The sequence below is a fragment of the Colius striatus genome, chromosome 10, assembly GCF_028858725.1.
Source record: "Colius striatus isolate bColStr4 chromosome 10, bColStr4.1.hap1, whole genome shotgun sequence".
NCBI classification, from domain to species: Eukaryota; Metazoa; Chordata; class Aves; order Coliiformes; family Coliidae; genus Colius; species Colius striatus.
This window is the reverse complement of record NC_084768.1, coordinates 8,155,566-8,171,487: the sequence shown is the minus strand read 5'-3', so window position 1 is coordinate 8,171,487 and position 15,922 is coordinate 8,155,566. Positions and strand designations below refer to the sequence as shown.

General features: G+C 39.0%; 1 protein-coding gene across 5 annotated transcripts in view; it reads right to left on the bottom strand.

Moving 5' to 3' along the window:
• The window catches only part of PATJ (PATJ crumbs cell polarity complex component), a 157,516-nt gene that overhangs the window by 79,909 nt on the left and 61,685 nt on the right, over positions 1-15,922 (bottom strand). For all 5 annotated transcript variants that reach the window (XM_062003244.1, XM_062003242.1, XM_062003241.1 and 2 more), the window contains exons 22-27: positions 15,264-15,420; positions 13,956-14,027; positions 12,975-13,152; positions 11,943-12,053; positions 10,273-10,350; positions 7,076-7,193 (exon numbers count right to left, since the gene is read on the bottom strand). In XM_062003244.1, coding sequence (XP_061859228.1) covers positions 7,076-7,193; positions 10,273-10,350; positions 11,943-12,053; positions 12,975-13,152; positions 13,956-14,027; positions 15,264-15,420 — 714 coding nt within the window. The remainder of the gene's footprint in view (positions 1-7,075; positions 7,194-10,272; positions 10,351-11,942; positions 12,054-12,974; positions 13,153-13,955; positions 14,028-15,263; positions 15,421-15,922) is intronic.

Below are 15,922 nucleotides of genomic sequence, written 5' to 3'. Positions count from 1 at the left end.
TTAGGTTCCCCAGCAGCTTTTTATTTTAGTCTAAAAACATTTACCTAACACATTCTTAACAAGCAAAGTGAAGAAAATTCAGCCATCTGTCTCTACATTACAATAACAGTTATGGAAGAGTAGATTATTCTATACAGCAAGAAATTTAATGCCAGGAATACTTTAAGCACTGTGTGCTTGCATCAGTTTAGTATATAAGAATGTTGAACATCAATGCACAAGAAGCAATGACTTATAAGCAATCACAAGACAAAATATTTTAAAGATATTAAATGCATTCAATATTCAAATCATTGCTATATGTCCATGCTTTAAAGTGAGAGGGAAAAAAAAAACGGTCTGTGCTATTATTTTCTTATCTCCAGCACTCCACTAGTCCTAAATTATCAGTAAAAATACTTAAAATTACTTGCTGGAAACAAACACAATATAGAGAGAGATCTGAATCCTTACCTGGGAAACCCCCTTGTACCATTGCTGTACCAGCATGTACTTCAAGATATCTGCATTCCTGACAAACATTCAATGCTGTAAGCAGCTCAAATCCTCATCATACACAGACTCAGTGCTTGTCTTTCTTCTGACGACCTTGGGCCTATTTTTCTGAGATTTTTCTCTCCTTAAGGGCAAACCGTCTGTCTGTTTCTATTATGAGATGCCATCAATTATATTAATTTCAAGCTACCCACAAGCTAACAGTTACATCTGCCAGCAGATGAAAGCTGCCTATGAAAGTATGCAGGGAGAAGCAGATCCCTGGTTTCCCACATCTGACCCACTGATGCTCCACGGCTGCTGTTTGTGCACTGGCTCACTCTGCTAGCATTCGAATGACATCTCTATCCCCAAACACGAGTCACCTCAAACGCGTGTTTATATCGCTGTTAGCTGCAGGTACTATCATGCTTAATGACCCACTGCACGGCAAAGTAGCAGTTAATAGACATTATTTATCTAAGCATCCTTTTCCTACAGGCTACAGGGGTTAAAAATGAATTCATCTTAATCAAATGGCTTCATTAAATGCTGCAAATCTTGAAGCATCTCAACACTAATACGTGTTCATGGCGTAGGGTGTGGGGTTTGGGTTTTTTTTTTAATGTCAGAAAACAAATAAAATCTGTCATTATAAGCCTAAGAAAAATTCAAACTTCCCATAACTCGTGTTTTGCTGAAACCCTAAACAAGCAATACCAGTTTTACTGTAATGAATGCTGAACTAAAACATTGAAAAGGCACAAAATCCTTCATTTAGTAATTAAAAACAGCAAAGATAAGATCTCTCTCTCTCGATTTGTAAACATACTTAGTTATTCTGGGATGTCCTTACTGATTCTCTATTCCAAATGCTACATTTAAAACAACTCAAAATACTCGGTTATTTTGTTAATAACATTAATTTGTTCGTTTTTAAAGTTCATTGTCCTTTCTTTAGAGTATGTATCACAGCACACACAAAGCCATCTGTTCAGTGCATTATGTACAAGCACGGAGCTAAAAAAAAAATACAAGAAGTCCCAGCTGCAATTTTACCATTAATTCATCAAAAATGTAATTTCCTTTCACAGTACTCCATCAGATGATGAGAACTGTGCATGTGATTCGCTGATAGAGTAAAAAATCACCCCAATCCTAGTAACAAAAACCCGAGCTAACCCACAACCTGAAACTATGATGACACCAACGTCATCTCTCTTCATAATCTCTCTTCACATGGCACAACAGCTCGTGAGTCTGCCCAGCATGTACAGCCCTTCTGCACCTCATCTTAGAGGTGGTTATGAAACTTAGGTATTTTAGCTAATTATGGGTCAGAACAAGAACGGGAAAAGAAGATTAGCAATAGAGTCACATTAATAGAGATTAACACAGAGCTCTGCAGCAGAGTCAGGGCTCTATTTGTCTAATCCTGGCTCCTGCATGATCCTTGGAAATCCACCATACTAAATACACTTGTTACTATATTTAAGAATATTAAACATTGCAGTGACTAATTTTTCAGTAATTTATTCTCACAAGGCTTGCAGCATGTTTCCAGGCTACCTCTTCCTCTGGAACATCCCCTCTGCTTGCTGTTGATTGCAGTGACATCTATTGGAGAGGCACTGTTTGGCTACCCGAGCTGCCTCACCTGAAAAGCACTCTTTGGGGCACGTTCCTCCCCCTAAAACATTAACATAAAATTAACTATTGCTTTTCCTTTGTTTTAGCACAGCTTTACTTAAAACATAATCTAACTACTCAGATCATCACAAATTATACCAGTCTATCCGTGGGTTTGGGTTTCTTTAGTCATTGTTAGTAATTCTGGCATTTTTCCCATGACTGGTTTCCCATCTTTGCCTACAGAGGTACAAAGAGACTTCCTGAGGTCATATTTTTGCACATCCCACACACTTAACCATACCTTCTACAAAGTCTCAACTGAGCTCTATTCCTTTATTTCATCTTTTGTTCTTCATGAAAGCCACCATCCCCTCATGTGAGAACATCTATTGCTGACACTGGAAGCTGCTGAAAACCTTAGGTGTGGCAAGAGGCCTCTGCTCCCATGCCCAAGCACTTTTTAACCCTAGCCCAAGTTAAGACAACAGGTAACGTGGGTTTGTCTGAACCAACCTACACGTGCGGTTAATGGTGGGACTCCATGACCTTAAAGGCCTTTCCCAACCAAAACTGTTCTATGATTCTGTGTGAGCACAACAGACTCTCCTCTCTTGCACCCAATGCAGACTGATCACTGTGGGGAATGCAAAGTCAAAATACCACTCAAGTTTTAAACATCCTTGCTTTGGTAGAGAAACCACCATTCCTCAAAAAGCATTTTAGGAAGATAGATCATGATGCCTTCTTGCAGTCTCATTGATTTCTACACTATCTAGAGACAAAATAAAAGGAAGGGGGCATTATTATCCCCTTATTAGAAACAGTTCCGTATCTTTGCAGACAGGAAGTCTGAGCACAGCAGTATCTAGTCCATTATCTTAGTCACCTTCCACAATTTTTTTATTATTATCTATTTTTATTATTTTAAACTTATTTGAAGCCAACCAGATCAATCTCAGTCAACTAACTAGACAAAAGGCTTTACTAAAAATACACAGCATCAATTGAAATTAAGGATTCTAAGTTCTGTCAACAGCTGCCTTCTAAGTTTTCTTTTAATTGTTTTTTAAGGTCTTTCCTATCTAACTTATGATTGCTTCAACTCAATCACAGAAGTATAACTAAATCGCACAGTTATGAATGCCCCAAGGAAAGCCTTACAAAACATTCCACTGCAAAGTACTCTGCCTATCCATTTCCTCTACTTCTTTTTACTGCTAACCCCTCATTATAGCAATAAGCCACAACAGGGTGCACATTAGTCTATTAGTGGAGTCTTAGTGCACACCTACAGCTATTCGTCACTCTAGGAAAACACACCAGTGCCTATTGATGCAGGCTGTAGCACAGCTGCTTGCAAGTACAAATAGCTCCTTTGTGTGCTCTCCCCTCCTTTTACTTGTTTTGATTAAAAAATCCTACTCAAAACCTGATGTTTTTAAGGTTTGGGAAGCCTAAAAAAAACCCCCCTTCATGGAGAGTGACCTCCTCAAAAATAACCTTTGCCATGGACAAATGTTTCCAGCTTTTGGAGGAAAAGCTCCAAACCCATATTGCCACATTTTCAGGTTTGTGAGATGAAGTATTTGGAAGGGTCCTTTTGCACCAGGATGCATGAGCTGCAAATTCTACAAAGCTACTTGAAAGCATAAACTGAGAGTCTTAAAACAGCAAAGGGTAAACAAAAACCACATCACACAAGGTTAGAGCTGACTACTGATACAGCTTTGACAGTATCACTAGAAACAGAAATAATACAAGAGGAAACGCTATTTTCAACTTGCCTTCAAAGTCCACAAGAAAAGCTATCTAAGAACTCAGAAAAATAATATTGGATGTAATTGTGGCTCAAATGGAACTGAAATATAAAGAAGAAGGTATGAAACCAAGGGTCTTGGGTGCAAGAAGACACTTAAAAAAACCCCAAACACCTGGCACTTCTTTAAACTTTTTAAGCCACAGGAACATGGAGCTCATCTGGAGTTTCTCTGAACAAAGAGCTACCTAGATCTTCTGTTCCCAACTATTCAACCCTATCTGGATCAACAACAACTTTTGAAAAGACAAGGGAGAAATGACTTGCAACAAGTCAGCAAACAAAGCTAGAGTTTCAGTGGTGGAAAAGCAGAAATAAAAGGGAACATTGCCAAAAGGCAAGTGGATTTAGATCCCATAGGGGAAAATTAAACCAATACGAAAAGGTTGTTCAGCCACTTTAAGGGGAAAACAGACAGAACACTGAGACTGTGAGGCAGTATGGATGGGACAGAAAGGAAAGAAAAATTTTCTAGGTATGGCAGGAAGACTGACAGTGCTTTGCTTTCATTTTCAGTATGGGGAATGATGAAGGACATGGAGACAAAAGATGAGAGTGTGGGTCAAAAGAAGTGACGAGCAAGGACAAAAAAATGTCAACTGAAGCATGTAAATATTTCTGCAGTATGAAAGAAATTGAGGAGCAGGTTTGTGACACAGCAGCTGTATTAATGAGAATGGCAAAGTATAAAATAAAACCTATCAGGACCACAACCAGAGGGCATATTTAACAGCTGTCCCACCTCAAAATGCCTGCTAAGGCTTTCCACGCTACGGGCAGAGACTGAGAACTACAAGATGTAAATGAAAGGAGGAGAGGCCACGACCTGAATTTACCTGAGGTGACACCACTTTCTCCTTTTGAGATACCTTATCTTCTAAATAAGGAAGACAACAAATCTAGTTCACTAAAGCTCAGAAAATTATCAGTTAAAGTTAGCAACCAGTAGAGTTAGCAGAATAAATGGGTAAGGAATAGACTAATATGAACAGGCAAATAGACTGTTAAAAAGGCAAGTACTGGCCTGGACTGAAATTTCTGGGCAAGGTGCTCAAGAATAAGTAACAAACAAGTTGTTCACAATAACAACACTGTACAGGAATTTACACAGAAAACTTTGTTTTGCAAGTGATCACAGGAAAAGAGTCTGTGAAAGCCTGTTCCACAGCTGCCAAGATGCTTAATATCGTTAAGTACAGTCAGATCACTTCTAACATGCTTTTTACTTCAAGGTTGACGTAGCAACTTAGTTAAGCTTCTTTAGCCTGTTTTGTTTTTTATTATTTAAGAAAATAGAATGAGGTGGGGAAGAATAAAAAGGAAAATGCATGACTTGGTTTTCCAAGATTCATGGGAAAGATGGCTATTGCAAAACATTCAGCTTCAGTCAGGAAAAAGGAAAGAAGGAGATTCATTTGAACAGATGCTGCCAAATCTAGTAGGATTGATGAATTTAATATCAGAAGTAGATTTACTTTTTCAGCTATTATGCTCAGCTGGCAATATCATTAGGGGTGGCAGAAGAGCTAAAAAATGACCAAGCTTATCAATAAGAAATTAGTTTTGTGCAAAGTATTAACTTAGGTCTAGCAACCACTCGGATTGAGGCATATCCTAATTATATAACTCAGATGTCAGGCTACTTATCAAACATATCCTTTAACTGGGAATTATAACTTTAATAACAAGCTGAAATCACTTAGCTAGAATTGGAGGTTGAGAAAGTTGGTTTGATACCTCAAGATGTATTCAATCCAACATCCACAGAGTCTGCAGTCAAGTGCCCCTCCTTACTACCACTCCCCACTAAAATAATGAAAAGCCTTCTTCAGGTTAACTATGTGGGATACTTCAAACAGGAGAGATGACAAACTCAGTAAGAAGGAGCTCTGGAAAAATCTCAGTTAGTTCAAGAACTTGCAGCTTTCCTTTAAAGCAACAGAGGCAGAGCTGGAGACACTGCTTCTGTGGCCCCATTACCGTTTCCATGAGAACAACCTTCTACAATCCTTCTCATCTCCACCAAAGCAGCCCTTAGAGTGACAAACCAACCAAACTCATTAATTATCTTGGCTTTGATGATACGTCATTGCCAAGGAAATCAGCAAGAGCAGCTGGAAGAGCTTTCCCACCAGCAGGCCCCAAGTTAGGAGCTTCCACTCTGAATGGGAGCCATGGTCGCTCCAAGGTCAAGCGCTACAAAGGCATCTCTCTGCTTTGGCTTACCCATAATTAGGGGAAACAAAAACCTCCTCAAGACAAAAGATTATGAGAAAAATCACTGTATCAAAAAAAACCAGCAAAACCCCAACAGAATCCTCACATGTATGCTGATTTGGTACAACAGGGTATAAAGAGGAAAAAAAATAAACTAAGGTAACAACTTTAAGACTCCTGACTGCAATTTTAGTATGCCTGAATACTGTATCAGAAGGCAAAGCTATGGATAATAATATTCCATTTATCCAGAGTTGTAATTAGCAAAAGAGTATGCTGGAATCTAAGTCATGCTGACAGAAGCTCTCAAGTTGCATCCTACTCTTTAGGTCCTTGCTCTTCCACAGAGCCCATATTGTTGTAATTCATTGAAAACCCAGATCTGGAAGATTGCAGAACCTTTCCCATAAAAGGTGCTACAAAAAAAAAAAGGGGGGGGGGCTTTTTTCAGCAGAGTACTGAAACAATAAATCAGCAGATTTTTCTTTTTAAAGGACAATATTTTGCTTGAACAGCATTGTCTAAAATCAACTCCAGGCTTTTCTGGACAAGGACTATGCAGCAGTGTTTCTCAGCCCATGCCTGCTCAGCTACTACTGTAATTACCAGAGTAAAGCACAACATCTGCCTTTTGCTGCTGACATCACTGCCAAAGCAAGTCCTCTAGACATTGCTTAGACATTTTCAGACTGAAAATAAACAGAGCCCTTCCCACATCTCTTCAGAAGAGCTGAGCTATAGAAGCCTGTCTGGGAAGAGAAGACTATCTAGGTTACAAATCAGCAGCCCTTGGTATGAACAAGGTTAGGGATTAGATGTTACTGCCACACCGAGCACCACTTCCCATAATACAAGCAATAAATGGCAGATAAGTTTATCACAATCTCATTGTGCTCCATAAATGTAATCTGATGTAATTATTGTGGCACTACTCACTCTCTGCACAAGCATCCTCATCCTCCTCTTCATCCACGTCAGCTTCCTCTGCATGCAGTCTTTCAAGTGCTCTGTAAGGGGGTGGCAATTTCATTGGTGGTGGAGGCCCGTATTTTCTCTAATGGATTCAAAGACAAATAGTTAAATGTTTTGCAACCTCCACACCAGGGAAAAAATCCTATTGTCTATTGCACTGTACCTACACAGCATTATAATCACAACACAAATTTTGGCAGTGTAGGCTTTTCATGCAACAAATGAGAACAAGTGACATTGAACATGAAATAAAGATAATATAGTGATGCACACACGTTTACTTATATCATCATAAACAAGAAGGTGTTCACTTAACCAAGGGATAAAAATAACTATTAAATTATACCTCATGCTCATTAGAGACTCAACAACAAAATATTCTGGTTCTGATAAAAGTCAAACTGTAAAATATAAAACAAGAACTCAGTCTTCTTAGCGCATCTCTCAATAATCATACAACAGTTCAGCTCTATTCCAGTTTAAATTTTAAAACATTCTTGAATTATAACTTACAATAAATGCCTATTACCTCACATAGATACAGGCAGCTCCTATAATGATGCATATAGCGGCGCATAGCAGGCATGAAGAAGATCCTGAATCTAATGGAATCTAGCCCTTGTTTGTCCCTGAAACTGTTTTTATAGCTCCAAGTAACTGGATCGTGTCTTAGTCTGCTACATCATTTCACTAAATTACATTCCACTGTATCCCATGCAACCCCACTACTAATAGCAGGATGCACTTAGAAAATGAACACCAAGGATGATATGCCATTAGAGCAACCAGAATGCCAGTAATTAATTTTGCCTATAGCTGGGAAACAGGACCCAACACCCAAATATCAAACCCAGAATACAATTTTTCATTGCATACAATGAAAGTATGAACTTGCATATGGATTTCCAAAGTCTGGAGCCTAAGTTTGTACAGAATAGACTAACTAGTGGAGTGCAACGCAAGCTACATAAAAAATTTTGTTAGATAAAGACATACATCATCCCATCCATTTAAAAACCATTACAGGAAAGTGCTGCATTGAAGACAGCATAACGACAATAAATGAAATTAATTCCATCCAGTAGTTAAGAGTGTATAGTAAGAGCACTTGGACACACAACAGCTGCTTCCCTGAAGTACACAATAAACCAAATACATCTCCCACTTTTTGCTTGATGCCATCACAGGTAGAACTGTGTAAAATCCAGAAGATGCATGAGGTGTGAGAGGACTCATGTTCTGCATGATCAAGCAGGTGAGGACTGAAAACTTGCAGCCCTGCTTTCAGCTGCCTACGACAAATTGGTAGTATCACTGTAATTTAGTAATAACCCATAGGCTAAATGTTGACCCTTTGACTTTTTAAGACCTTAAACATTTGTTAGAAAGCCTGTGTGAAATTACATGAGACACCTAAGCTTACCCAGCAGTTTGCTTTGACTCAGAAAGACAAGCTTCTCTCATCCTTCCTGACCCGCTGAAAAGTCAGATGAGTAAATTGTGCCAGAGTACTCCATTACACCATGTTTTTGTATTAACACCGCATTTTCCAGCATAGAGGCAAAAAAACCAGTTCAGAACCAGCAAAATAATATTAACATGTGGTTTGTCCACAAGAAGCTTTTAAGTGGTTTCATATACATTACTTCAAGTGAGCATTTTTAAACAAACAGATCAATAGAGGAGGATAAACACCAACAAACCAGAGAAAATCTTCACCACTGAAAAAAATAGTTCATCATCCAGGAACAGGCAGATTTTCCAGCTGGATCTGGCTGCTTTCAAACCAAACTCTTTTGCGACACTTTGAAGATTGGACTAGAAATATCATTGATTCCCCACAGGGACATGGACTAGTAATCCACTAATAGCAAGTCTTTCCAACTCAGAGATGCTCCTACTGTAGCACAGTATGACTGCTTTGAGAACCAATGTTCAAAGCTCAAAAGGAGCTACATATTTATGCACTGAAGCTCTTCTATATTCCACCCACCAATTTACAGCACCAACAGATGAAAAAGGTTTGAAGGAGATTAGGCTCCCACTTTAACCTCTGAACGCTATAGAACGCAACACTCTGGAGTCCAAGAGATTAAAGGCAGCACGTTGCAAAAGGATGAGTGTTTCTGGGATGAGAAATATAGATAACAAATCAAGAAAAGAGGTTTGTAACTGCTTCATTATAAGTATTATCTGCTGGCATGAAAGCATGACTTCAACACCTTGATTTTTTTTTAATAACTGAGCCTCATAGCTTCTGTATCTGAAAGGATCTGAAAGGACTCTTACAAAAACTTTTGGAGGCAAGAGGGCCTTCCCAGTTATCCACCACACACCAGACTATTGAGTAGGATCAAATAAAAAGTTCACTGTCTTTGTAGCTGTCATGTTAAACTGCACTGGGCAAAAGTTATTGTCTGCATTAACTCTGTCTCTGCTCCTCCAGTTCTGATACCCTCAAAAGTATCAGAGTACCTCAAAGTACCTGACCTATACTCATCAGTCAGCACAGCTTCCACAGGAAAATACCTAAGCCATTACAGCAATCATTCTGGGAAAGAGAAATTCAATTTTCCCCTTATTGCAGTGATTAAAACAAATCTACTGATTTCTACCACATAGACTTTTTCTTTTTTAAATCTGCTGTGAAGTTGCTTGAAGGTTACTGTGCACTAATTGCTTCACAATTATCTGGCCAGCTACAGATCACTTGGTCATTTCCTTGTTTTACACAGCAATGGGAAATGTAGGAGACTTGGTGGATTTGATTATCGTGTAACGTGATTTTACTGCATTTCAGCCAGCCTAACATTAAGGATATCATTTGTGTACATGTTATGATTTCTGTTCCTTCTGAACAAAGAGAATCAATTTGCATTCACGTGGAACAAAGAAAGTACTTTCAGAAAGATGCCAGCGAAGAGCTGCAGTAAGTACCGGGTTTCAGCACCCAGGGGAGACCCACAGAACATGTGTCAGGAACCTGCCTTGTGTTTGGCAGAGATTTGGCAAAAAATTACTGGAATCAAAGATACTTCAACAAAACACTTCAAATTTCATTTCAGGCTTTGGGAGGAGGAGCTTATCATACAGTAGCGAAGCCTGCTATTATACCATTTGATTTAGTAAAACTTGGATATAGCATGGAATGGCATAAATACCTTTTCACTCTTATTTTCTTTGTCCGCATTCTGATCTTTGCTGACTTTGATTCCCTTAGGCTGTACAGCAGAAACTGCCTGAAAAACAATGTATTACATACATTAGAGAGAGCATTATAGTTCTCTCATTATAGCACAATGAACATCCAAGTTAGGCAATGACAAAGGCAAAGCTACCCAGTGCACTCTCCATTTTGCCCCACGTAGAACGGAATCATAGTGCAGTCTTAAAATTCCATTATTTTACTGAATTTATAAACATTCTCTACTTTATTCTAGTTACTCGTGTGATATCTAGCCCCATCTCTTCAATCAATTAAATCATTACTCTGAAGTGAACAACATGGGTGTACATCCTTGTATAGAGCTTGGTATGGACTCCTGAAGCATTAGTTCTCACTTATTGAGAGATTAGACACACAGACACTTTACAAAAGGCATCATGTTTATCCTCCACATAATATTCCTTTTTGCTGTTCTTTATTCTTTCAAATGGAAACTTTTAGGGCAATTTGATGACAGCTGGTGGCAGGCACATACTTTAAGCTCAAAGAAAGCAGTATTCAAAATGTGAGTAAACAATGGGCCTTGTGTTGGGTCACACAATCAAGACACACAAAAAAGGCAACTCCTGGGCTCCTTTTCAGTCTTGTCTTCTACTATGTCACAACATGTAATATATTCCCACTCTTCTAGCAGCACCTTATTTTGGTGGAGTTGGGATTGTGCAGCACTGACGGAAGTCTGTGAATGTTCAGTTTCCTAAAGCCTACAACAGTTCAAAGCAAAGCACCTCTGAGCTATCCATCTTTCCCTTGATCTCTCTGGACTGATTAGGAAAGTATGACTAGGAAAAAAGGGTCAGAAATGCTGCTCAACACTTCAATGTTCTGACAGTTCTTTTGGATCTTTTCTGTGAACGAGCTGATACAGGAAGTGAACCAACTCAGTTACCATCACTGTGATTCTTGCCATCACTGCTTCAGCACCTTCTGAGCATAGCTGGTGAAAATCTTCATAGATTTTCCAAGACTCTCTGGAACTGGACACACAGTTGTGCTAGATTTTTCTACAGCTGTCAAAAAGGTCTCCTCAAGTCTACTAATCTACCAACATTCTCAAACTGTCAGATTATAGCAGAAGTACACAGAAGTGTTGGAGGTTTTCTACATGTGCTTCAGGCAGGCTGAATTGTAGGCCTTTTCTTACTAAGGCTTCTTGGCTTGGCCTTGCAGATGAGAAAGCATCTAAGTGCCTTGAAATTTAACTTGCTTCTAAATAACTGCTTCCTTTGATTATGTATTTTACACAGAATCTTGTGAATCAGGCTAATTTTGGATAAAACTTTGTTCATTTGGATAACTGTCTAATTTTAGATTAGGAAATAAGAACAAATTGAAATACATAGGGCCAGGTTCAATTACACAGGTAGGAGAACTGAATTAACATCTAGCTAACAGATTTACATCGACTCGATTTACATCAGAGAAATGAGGTTTCAAGTCAGGCCAGGCAGGTAACCAATCAATCATGTGTTCTCTAAGCAGCAACTGACAGAAGGGTGGACACAAGAACTGACAGAATCTGCTGAAAGGAATTTAGTCAAGTTTAAAATCAGATGCATATTACACATTTATTAAGTTTGGGAATAAGAATAGAAATAAACTTACTTTTGGTATGTTAGCCAAACCCTGAACTACAAACACGACAGGATTTCCCGCATTCTTGATAGCTTCTACTGCTTCCTCGTGGGTGGCGTTTTGCAGATCTATCCCAGAAACCTAACAAACAATGTTTATTTTTATTAGGTTTCTTGTCTTTGGCACAGAGTCATTACAAGAGATCACACACGTTTACAGAAGATTAGTGTACCGGAGGAAAAGGTACCAAAAGCAGTCAAGAGGAATTATCTGTAGCGTGTGGCTCCATGATGCTTTAAGGAAATGTGTATTAGTATTTATACCGAAAAGATGGCCATATGTTTCTCAAAGCAATTATTCTAGATAAAAACATAAGGAATAAGATTGTCAGAGTGCAAGATACAATGCTAGGGATAACTCTTTCAGATATTACCTGTTTGTGAACTAAAGCTCCTTTGCAGGATTTTTTCACAACGTCACACATAAAATCTTAAAGTACATAGCAGAACAGAACTATTGGATTAGGGACCAAGATTGACAAACATTCATTTGGAGAAAAATGAGTTTTAAAAAAGGGAAGGCAGACCTAAAGGTGAGAGCCATGAATGGCATTTGCCCCTACAGCACCTGTCAGAATCAAGGATTTACCCCAAACAGTAGTTAATCAGACTGTTAGCTACTCCAAATCAACACATGCGAAGTAACAGCCCAAATCTCAGTATGAAGAGTCTATACATATGAAGAGTTCTTCTATATATTAAAAGTTATGCTTATAAAGGTATAATCTATTATTTATATGGGAAAAGGGCACTCTCAATTTTCATTTCCCCATCAGACACCAGGACCTATCTTTTCTTGAAAATAGAGGAGAATGTTAAAAGAGCTCCATAGCCAGACCTTAGAAAAAGACAGGACAACACCAGGGATTTTTCTTGGTTTTCAAAACACAATGTCATCAATACTTCATGAAGTGGTGGCAGTATTTTATCTCTCTCCCCTACCAAAGCTGTTTGAGTCAATCTTTATTTCTTAGGATAAAAAGGTAGGTTTATCTGCATTTACCTCAAGTATTTTATCTCCAGTTTTTAAAGCCCTCGTTCTTCCTGCTGGGCTGTCTTCCAAAACTTGTTTGATAAAGATTCCTTTAAGTTCTTCTCCATTTTTCAGGCGCTTTATGACAGTCTGTCCACCAACAATACTGATTCCAAGAGACACATGAGGGTCTCTAAAGATCTCAACACTGAAAAAACACATGTGGTAGTTTAACAGTTTGAAACAGGCTTTTTTTCTAAATCTATAAATGCAAAGCCTTAAATAAATGTAGGCTTCTGGTCTTTCTTAATAGAGCAAAGGGATAAAGTCAGAAGCCTAATAATGCTCTCAGACTTGGCTTTTTACCCCAAGCACCCTACAAAAAGAACAAAATTCTGCTGCCAACCCAAGCCCATTGGGCATAGGCTTTTATTTCAGAGAGATTCGGGATAAAAATAGGCAGGTCTTCAAGTACACATTCCTCCTCTTTCAGTTCGAGCAAATTGTCTGGAAATGGCAAACACAGTTGCATGCCAGGCAAATAAAAATGTGTTTCACACACTTTCTGAACACTGACTTCAGTGCATCAGATGCATATGAATCAGCTTAATCAGAAATATTATGATCATCTTTTACTTAGGACCATGAAAACAAGTCACCTAAAAACGTTAACAATACAAGGATGTGGCTAAAACTTGGCTTGGCAATTTGGAATTCTGCCAGTAAGTTTAGCAGAGAACCCATGGAAAAGGAGACAGCAGCACTGTGTGCATTATTCACACCTAATGCTTATTAAATGAGCAAGAACTTGTAGGTCATCCACAACGTAAACCCAACAAGCTTTCCCAAGTCAGCTGTATAAATAGAAGGCATAATTCTGTTGAACATCTGTTAAAAATTCACTGTATCTAAGAAAGCTCAAGGTACACGAGTATTTTAAAGTTATTGGTAGAAGAGGGAAGAAAAACCAAAAAGACTTAAGGTAGATGAGAAGAAATCATATGAACATACGTTCGTGGTGGTCCCCAGTGGCTGAAGTTTGGAGTTTCTTCTCCTTCTCCTTCTTCTCTCTCAGGTAATTCACTAATTGGGGGCAGAGAGTGGGGAGGAATGAAAACATAAGAAAGGCATCACCCATGCCAGGCTGCAATTCCTCACATACTTTGTATCTGGCAGTGAGACATCAACGCCTTCTCACACTGTCCAGTGTAAACCAAATGTACAGAGTCAACAGACTAGACAGGAATTTTTGTATTTAGTTTTAAATGCACTTAAGGAATGCTCCAGAAATAAACATGATGGGTAGACCAAATTTATAAGCTGCTCTGTGATATACAAATCTGCTCTGCATTTGCTCATTTGGAATGACTATTTAAGCAATTAACGTTTACTTTGTGATTAATATACTGTGATTCTTAGGGATATAAACATGATAAAACCAGCCTAGAGGACCAGAAAGCAGATCCTGATGCAACTGGGAGAACAGATCCTGTATGTGTCACTAAAGACTCCAGAACAGGGTGTTAGTTAAACTTTTATACTGTATGTGACTCATCTATTCACAGAACAGGAATGGAAGAATGAAATTATATGCCCTCACAGAAAGGCTGAAATAATACACCCTTGCACACATTTTCTGTAGATCCTGAGAACTGTAAATGCTACTATGCAAAAAAGGAAGTACGATGTCGTGCTGGAGAAATAATCCTCTCACCTTATTATTGAGCTGCTTTCCCTCCGAGGGAAGATTACAGACAAATTAAGCAAGTGATGAGAATATGAACCAACAAGCCTCAAAAGGAGATCAAAACACACTCGCCTAATATGCATCTGCAAGCAATGCCAGCTCAAGCTTTCTCATCACCTCTGGTAAGACTAAAATTTCCTGCATTGGCTTGAGAGCCATGGCTGAACAGCTCTTCCCAAAAGGAAGAACCAAGGAAAAGGAAAACCAAGAGGACAGAGCTGTGATAAGGAGCTAAGGGAAGAGCTCTTTAAGCAGTAATGAGCAATGCTGCCAGTAAAGGCTACCTCTCTCTCCTCAAAACCACATCCATACCCCCCTCACTGCAGAGTAACTGAAGTAGGTGGCAGAGCCATTCACAATTTTCTGTCCCAGTACTCAGGGAGGGAAATGTGGAAAGATTCAATAAGGTTGTAAGGCAAAATTCAGCTCCTTGGGCAAAACTTGTAGAATGGACCATCTCTGTATGTCTTGCTGTTTCATCAGCTTTTGATGATCAGTCAGCTAAATAAAACAAGGTGAGAGTTAAGACCACTAATTGAAAATCTTCTGAAACCTGAAATCGTGCTCCATACCTGCACAATGCTGTTCTAGGCTGAGCTATAGTGGTTACTCTCCCAGATTCTGAGTTCTTGGAAAAAACATAATCCTCCTCTTTCAGTTCTTCCTTTTCAATAGCTTCCAGATCAACAGCAAGCCCAGGTCCTTTAGAATTAGTCCGAAGTTTTGTACCTGAAGAAGGAAATGTGTATGTGTGAACTTTTGTCTCCTCTGTCCCTGCACCTCCCAGTAGTGACTCCTGGAAACAGACCCTTTAGCTCACCACATTCCAAATGTGGATAGTGTGTGATGATCAAGAGGCTCAGAGACCCAGAACATTTATTTTTGAAGGAAATGTAAACCACACTAACCACTGCTTTCATAGCACCTTGCTTCTGATGTACATACAGTGAGGTTCCTAAGTCGTAAACATCAAATCTTTGTAGAACACAGACATGCTTAGGTACAGCTTACACAACAGACACTCCTCATAAAAACACGATTAGAAATAGTGAATCCACCCTTTCTGCAAAGCTCTGCTCCAGCACAGAACCCCATCACACTGGGGATGACTAATGTCATTTTGGTGATGTAATTATCAACATTAATAGAACCACCAGAGCTCTTTGCAAGAGTCATCAGTCTGTCACTGCAGCTTACAGTGTCTGCTGTACAAGATGTAGGTGACAAAGAA